Source organism: Amphiprion ocellaris, chromosome 14 (assembly GCF_022539595.1).
Source record: "Amphiprion ocellaris isolate individual 3 ecotype Okinawa chromosome 14, ASM2253959v1, whole genome shotgun sequence".
Taxonomy (NCBI): domain Eukaryota; kingdom Metazoa; phylum Chordata; class Actinopteri; family Pomacentridae; genus Amphiprion; species Amphiprion ocellaris.
Window position 1 is genome coordinate 7,297,228 of NC_072779.1, and position 8,382 is coordinate 7,305,609.

Consider the following 8,382-nt stretch of genomic DNA (forward strand, 5'->3'; position numbering starts at 1 on the left):
ATAATCATATAGAGTGACCACCTTTAAATGGCAGCCTTATTCAAATGACTCGATGCCACAGATGACAATAAAAAAGAGGAGAACAGGCTGTTGACATGTTTGTCTGGGCACTTGAATGTCCACAACTCCACCATTTGTCATCAAGGGAATAGTTTAAGACAGCATGGTACGAGAGGCAGTCTGCCAAATGATGCTCTTGGTGGACGTGACCGACTGCATGATCCCGTCCCCAAAAATGTCAGTTAAGCACTTATTTGTTGCAGATTTTGCCTCAAAAAACTGACTGACTTATAAAATCTGTTCCTCACTGTCACTTTGCATTATCATTATCATTTCCAGTACAGTGCGTGCCTGGTTGTTTCATGGCATCCATTCTGTTGTAGCGATGCAGTGCGTTGGAACAACAAATTCTTATCCCCCGATGTTAAAAAGAACGAATAGAATTTAAGAAAACATTACATGCTGCGTCTAGATTTTTTTTGTTCGGTATACATCTTCTCGTAATGGTTATGCACATTCAAACATATGTCTAAAAACTTAAAATCTATTGCTCTCTCTCTGTGTTCTTTGTCCTGTTCTGCCGCAACAAAAAAAAAAAAAGAGCACAGGTCACTAAAACCTAATTAAAATTTGTTTGTGTGACGAGGAGACGCTGGATAAACATAACCAGAATGCTGTAGGCAGTGGAAAATAAACTGAAAGGAACATCAATAGCTACAGTGCAGAGTGTTTTTAACTGGTGTGACCTAAATGAGTGTCTAAGATGAGCAGAAAATGTTGACTTCTTAAAAATAAAACTCTGCATGTACACGCTAAGGATTTTCACTGGACTGGACAATGCTAAGAAGCTACAAACAGCTGGAAAACATCAATATGCAGTTGTCATAATGACCATGTCAGCACGTCACGGAGGCCTTGTCAGTCTGCTGCCTGGCACTGAGCCCAGACCGAGCCTCACTCATCGGGCTGAGATTGTGCCAGGCCACAGAGGGCATGAAATCGAGGTGAATTACTGTCAGATTTACATAATCAGATAAATGGGAGTGCAAGCGCTATCTGGACTCTACATTATGCATTTACAGGTTTGGCAGGCAGACCGACGGATTTTAAAATGGCCTGCCTTTCCTGCTCAACTCAGGATTATTTGATATAATACGACTAAATGAGTTGTTATTATTTAACAGGTGTTGTTAGAAAAATCCGCTATGACCTACATGTGCTTTTTTCCCAGTTCTCTACATTCTGTGGTGCAAATGTCAATGATGCTGAAGGTGAAAACTGTTTTGACCATAACTGGTTAAACTGTCTTACAGGTGACTTCAATTTTCACTTATGTGTGTGAGGAATGATGAAACCATCAAAAACCCAAGTTGTCCTGACCTGATAGCATTTCCATCCCCGAAGGGAACAGATGGAAAGAACTCTCAGGTACAAAAATGCAACCAGTGCTCGGTATGGAAATGTAATTTCCTCCGCATAATTGGCTTTAAAGTGCATCCTTTTCCCTGCCATTCACTTAGAACAAGGTGGAAGGAAGAATGCTCTCCTCCTCAGAAAAGGTAAATTTACATAAGTGGGAAAAGGTTTGCTACAGTAATACTTGTGCTGTTTAAGTGTATTTTTATGGTACTAATTACATATAGAAAGTAGCTTTTATTGTCTTAGCTGCTCAGAAAATAGAGAGACCGAGCTGCTGAACATTTTCTATTTTTTTTGCCTAGTTAAAGTTCGTCCTCTAACGACCTTCACTAATTGGCACATTTTAAAGTGACTACTACAAATTGAATGCAATTTAAATAAATTTAGAATACGGAAATAAATCTTTTCTGAACCCAATTTTCACTCAAGCAAAACAAATGTTGAAAATTGGGAGGAAGATTTAAGGTTTTTTTTTATAATGTTTTTCATAATTAGACAATCTATAATCGTGGTGATTACGCAGAAAGACAAACAAGCAGGATTTTATAATCATAGATAAGAAAAAACTACTAATTTATGCTGACCTCCCTGTACTGTTCCCGTTAATGGACAGTGGGAAAAAATTAGCAGTCTACAAAGATTAAGCACCTGTCTGACATTTGAAGTTGTATTCAACCGAGAAAGTCAGGACAGAAGATGAACTGTACTTCACTTTCAGCAGAGTGTACAGAAGTAGATGGAGTGCTCAGGTTTTTTGTAAAAACCTTCACATTTTGAAATTCTTGCAGTGTTAAAGACCATTTATCTATGATCTGTGTCATCCATCTTTTCACAAAATGTCCTCAGATTAGTCTTCTTACATGATTTGACAGTAACAACACCACCTGGTCGATGGAGTGTTGCTTTGTATCGATCTGCCTCTCCTGAAAAGAAACGCCTCCTTGTGACATTGTTGAATTTCAGTGGGGAAAAAAAGAGTCTTTTGAAAGCATTAAAAATCACTCCAGGTCCACTTAAGCAGCTTTAAAAATGGGAATAAAAAAAGCCATTATCGAACCAAACAATGGAACCATGACTCAATGCAAGACAAGTGTTTGAACCATTTTTAGGTCCATTTAATCCTCCATTACTCCGTGTAGAAAACCTCACACTGATCTCTAATATCGCGTCTCTAAAACAAGACATTGGCAGTGCTGTTTGGCAGCAGATTAGTTTTAAATCCTGCAGGTAGGAATGGAACGGAGGAGATAAAGAACTGCAGGCAACAAGTTCTTTTTATGGTTAGTGAGAACATCATCAAGGTGCTGCCAACAGATCTTACTGTTCCTCGGATGTGTTTCTGAGAGAGTAAGCGCTCGAGGCATGTTTATTGTTTGCTGTCATGTATTTGAGCAGAATTCTGAGATGCTAGTATTAAAACACATTTGCCAGTAACTGCAGGGGTTTGCCAAATCAACCAGGGCGGACAGGATAAGGATTATCGCTTTAGGTGTAATTGTCTTTGCTGTATTACTCAAATCGTCACAGCATGCAACATATGAAGCAATGCTGATCGGTCGAATTTGTTGCAGCAAGCACTGTAGATAAAAACCCTCTGATTGTTCATGCTGTGAAAACAAGCTGTTGCTTGTTTTGTCAATTAGCAGTAAAGCAGAAAACAATGTCATTACTGTCAAATTATGGAAAATTTAAAAACTACTGATTTTGAGGCCACCTTTGCATGTGTCTACCCAGATGCTCAGTGAGCCTTAATGAATGCAGAGAAGTAAATCAGCCACATATTCATTATTCATTCACCCATTTACAGCTTTCCTATCTGCTTGCAGTAGCCTTGATGGTGCTGCTGAACTATGCGTAGTTATTTGCATATATGATGCAGTTTGTCCCCATTCCACTCAGTCTGCTTCCCCCGCTGTGACAAATTGCAGTGCAGTGAAAAGGTTTCAGTAGTATAACGTAGTTGACACAATAGATTTTAAGATCAATTTTAATCTCAGAAAAAGAAAAACACAAGACTTTTGAAAAACACTGTAGTGATTTTTCAAAGTAAAATGTGTTCTATTACCTGTACTGAGCAGCAACAGCACCTTCATGCACAGGTACTCATCATAAGACACCTGCAGTCTGACAAACTCATTGCAGATCTTCAGCATCTGCTCGCACTGGTCGGTCATAAAGGGCAGCTTCATGCGCTCTCTGGGAGAGAAAAAAGAAAAGAGAGACAGCAGACGTGAGCGACAAGAGAAGTGTAAACAACAGTGGAAGAAACAGGAAAACACAGGTAAGAGAGATACACAGATTAGACTTAAAGCTCTTTCACTTCTCTCATCCTGTTATTCAATTCTCAATAACTAGCCCCAGCAGGGAAACGCTACAACCCTGCAGGACAAAAACTGCACTGTGAAATCAGTCATGATGGATTTTCACACCTCACTTCCACTAACACGCAGCCCACATTACTTTTTACCTCCAAAATCAATATAGCACATTCTCCAGACACATAGCCTTGGGCTCAGAGCTGTCGATTCATTCTGACCAATTGCTACGACTCCTTTCAACCTTTCATATCTATTTTTACCCTTCTCTGAGTTTATGTGTCCATTTGAAAGGACTCGTCACAGCTCAGGCCTTTCTTTGTACACATTTCGAATGAAATGTTTGCAGCTTGTCAGCGGGGTATTAATGTGTTTGTTGCACTCTTGCCATTCACTACAAATTTCGGAACATTTACACTTAAAACCAAATTTGAATGGTCACATCAGAACCCCCAACAAGTATTCAGGCAATCTGAATACTAGCAAAAGGTTGAAAAAAAAACATTTAAATGCTTGAATTTTCTTTTGATAAATGTGATTCAGTGCATAGATACTGACTTATCTAAAAATATAGATGTTTTGGCTGTCCCGAAACACAAAAGAAGACATCAAACGGCATTTTAATGAAGAGCGGGACCAAATAAATCAGTCAAATTGTGCGGAGGTTTGACAAATTAAAGGTGATTATAAATGAGACAATGCAAGTATTTAAAATTTGAGCCTAAAGGCAAAAAAAACCACGAGCGAACAGGAGATTAGCTTCAATTGTGGCTCGTCTAGGGACTACAGAGGCTGTGGTAAACACAGTCAATCTCAGAAGCCAGTGAAAGTTTAAATAATGATTATTTGTTATTTGTAATTAAAAAGGGCTGCACACTGGCTCAGGCCTGGGATCTATCGGCACTGAGTTTGCATGTTCTTCCCGTGCATGCGTGGGTTTTCTCTGGGTACTCTCACTTCCACACACAGTCCAAAAACATGCTGAGGTTAATCGATAATTCTAAATTGTCTGTAGATGTGAATGTGAGTGTGATTTTTGTCTCTGTGTAGCCCTGTCCAGGGTGTCCCCTGCCTTCGCCCTAAGTCAGCTGGGATAAGCTCCAGCCCTCCATGACCCTAATGAGAATTAAGTGGTGTATAGATAATTGATGGATATTTTGGACGACATATTAAACTATGGCGTTTTTGTCATATTGTGGACCATGTATGACGTTTTCGTCACATTTAGGACATACTAAACTAAGACATTTTTGTGAAATTTGAAAAAGGGCTGCAAGGTGGATTTGAACCTGTGCTTCCAGGACAATACTTATTATAAATCACCCTCTCAACCAGGTGAACTACCTGGGCATCTTTTTTTCATTTGTTGGACGACATACTAAACCATGACATTTTGGTCACATTTTGGATGACAGACTAAATTATGACATGTTGAAAAATCGCATTTTTTTTCCTCAACATAGTATAGTAAGGCGTTTTTTTGCGCCAAAATTCATGATGATTTTTTCTTCAAAGAAAACCTTTCTGGAGTGTTTTTCACGGCCTCCTTTACATTATTTCACCATATGGCACGTTTTTACAACATGTTTGAAAAATCGCATTTTTTTTCTCAACATAGTATAGTAAGGCGTTTTTTTGCGGCAAAATTCATGATGATTTTTTTTTTCAAAGAAAACCTTTCTGGAGTGTTTTTCATGGCCTCCTTTACATTATTTCATCATATGGCACGTTTTTACAACATGTTTGAAAAATCGCATTTTTTTTCGACATAGTATAGTAAGACGTTTTTTTGTGCCAAAATTCATGATGATTTGTTTTTCAAAGAAAACCTTTCTGGAGTTATTATGAATCACCCTCTCAACCAGGTGGGCTACCTGGGCACCTCTTTTTCACTTGTTGTACAACATACTAAACTATGACGTTTTAGTGACATTTTGGACGACATACAAAACTATGACATTTTTGTGAAATTTGGAAAAAAAAAAGGCCAGTAGGTGGAATCGAACCTGCCTCTCCGGCACAGTTCTGGATATGAATCACCCTCTAAACCAGGTGAGCAACCTGGGCACCTCTTTTTCACTTGTTGGACAACATACTAAACTATGACGTTTTTTCCACATTTTGGACGGCATACTTAACTATGACGTTTTTTCCACATTTTGGACGGCATACTAAACTATGACGTTTTTGTCACATTTTGGACAACATATTAAACTATGACGTTTTTGTCACATTTAGGACATACTAAACTATGACATTTTTGTGAAATTTGAAGAAAAGGCTGCACGGTGGAATCGAACCTGCGTCTCCGGCACAGTACTTATTATGAAGCACCCTCTCAACCAGGTGAGCTCCCTGGACACCTCTTTTTCACTTGTTGGATGACATACTAAACTATGACGTTTTTGTGACATTTTGGACAACAGACTGCACTATGACATGTTTGAAAAATCGCTTTTCTTTTTGACATAGTATAGTAAGGCGTTTTTTTTCGAAAAAATTCTGATTTTTTTTTCAAAGAAAACCTTTCTGGGGTATTTTTCACGCCCTCCTTTACATTATTTCATCATATGGCACGTTTTTACAACATGTTTGAAAAATCGCATTTTTTTTCGACAGTATAGTAAGGTGTTTTTTTGCGCCAAAATTCATGATGATTTTTTTTTCAAAGAAAACCTTTCTGGAGTGTTTTTCACGGCCTCCTTTACATTATTTCATCATATGGCACGTTTTTACAACATGTTTGAAAAATCGCATTTTTTTCGACATAGTATAGTAAGGCGTTTTTTTTGCGCCAAAATTCATGATGATTTTTTTTTTCAAAGAAAACCTTTCTGGAGTGTTTTTCACGGCCTCCTTAACATTATTTCATCATATGGCATGTTTTCACAACATGTTTGAAAAATCGCTTTTTTTTTCGACATAGTATAGTAAGGCGTTTTTTTGTGCCAAAATTCATGATGAGTTTTTTTTTTTCAAAGAAAACCTTTCCTGGAGTGTTTTTCATGGCCTCCTTTACATTATTTCGTCATATCGCACGTTTTTACAACATGTTTGAAAAATCGCTTTTTTTTTCGACAGTATAGTAAGGTGTTTTTTTGCGCCAAAATTCATGATGATTTTTTTTTTCCAAAGAAAACCTTTCTGGGGTATTTTTCACGCCCTCCTTTACATTATTTCATCATATGGCACGTTTTTACAACATGTTTGAAAAATCGCTTTTTTTTCGACATAGTATAGTAAGGCGTTTTTTTGCGTCAAAATTCATGATGATTTTTTTTTCAAAGAAAACCTTTCTGGAGTGTTTTTCACGGCCTTCTTAACATTATTTCATCATATGGCACGTTTTCACAACATGTTTGAAAAATCGCCTTTTTTTTTCGACATAGTATAGTAAGGCGTTTTTTTGTGCCAAAATTCATGATGATTTTTTTTTCAAAGAAAACCTTTCCTGGGGTGTTTTTCACGGCCTCCTTTCCATTATTTCATCATATGGCATGTTTTTACAACATGTTTGAAAAATGGCATTTTTTTTTCGACATAGTATAGTAAGGTGTTTTTTTGTGCCAAAATTCATGATGATTTTTTTTTCAAAGAAAACCTTTCTGGAGCGTTTTTCACGGACTTCTTAACATTATTTCATCATATGGCATGTTTTCACAACATGTTTGAAAAATCGCTTTTTTTTTCGACATAGTATAGTAAGGCGTTTTTTTGCGTCAAAATTCATGATGATTTTATTTTCAAAGAAAACCTTTCCTGGAGTGTTTTTCACGGCCTCCTTTACATTATTCCATCATATGGCACGTTTTTACAACATGTTTGAAAAATCGCATTTTTTTTCGACATAGTATAGTAAGGCGTTTTTTTTGCGCCAAAATTCATGATGATTTGTTTTTCAAAGAAAACCTTTCCTGGAGTTATTATGAATCACCCTCTCAACCAGGTGGGCTACCTGGGCACCTCTTTTTCACTTGTTGGACAACATACTAAACTATGACGTTTTTGTGAAATTTTGAACCACATACTAAACTATGACCTTTTTTCCACATTTTGGACAACATACTAAACTATGACGTTTTAGTGACATTTTGGACGACATACAAAACTATGACATTTTTGTGAAATTTGAAAAAAAAAAAGGCCAGTAGGTGGAATCGAACCTGCCTCTCCGGCACAGTTCTGGATATGAATCACCCTCTAAACCAGGTGAGCAACCTGGGCACCTCTTTTTCACTTGTTGGACAACATACTAAACTATGACGTTTTTTCCACATTTTGGACGGCATACTAAACTATGACGTTTTTTCCACATTTTGGACAACATACTAAACTATGACGTTTTTGTCACATTTTGGACAACATATTAAACTATGACGTTTTTGTCACATTTAGGACATACTAAACTATGACATTTTTGTGAAATTTGAAAAAAAGGCTGCACAGTGGAATCGAACCTGCATCTCCGGCACAGTACTTATTATGAAGCACCCTCTCAACCAGGTGAGCTACCTGGACACCTCTTTTTCACTTGTTGGATGACATACTAAACTATGACGTTTTTGTGACATTTTGGACAACAGACTGCACAATGACATGTTTGAAAAATCGCTTTTCTTTTTGACATAGTATAGTAAGGCGTTTTTTT

At 37.4% G+C, this 8,382-nt stretch overlaps 1 protein-coding gene across 3 annotated transcripts in view; it reads right to left on the reverse strand.

Moving 5' to 3' along the window:
- The window catches only part of LOC111574492 (glucocorticoid receptor), a 73,801-nt gene that overhangs the window by 7,605 nt on the left and 57,814 nt on the right, over positions 1–8,382 (reverse strand). For all 3 annotated transcript variants that reach the window (XM_055017173.1, XM_055017174.1, XM_055017172.1), the window contains one exon: positions 3,485–3,615. In XM_055017173.1, coding sequence (XP_054873148.1) covers positions 3,485–3,615 — 131 coding nt within the window. The remainder of the gene's footprint in view (positions 1–3,484; positions 3,616–8,382) is intronic.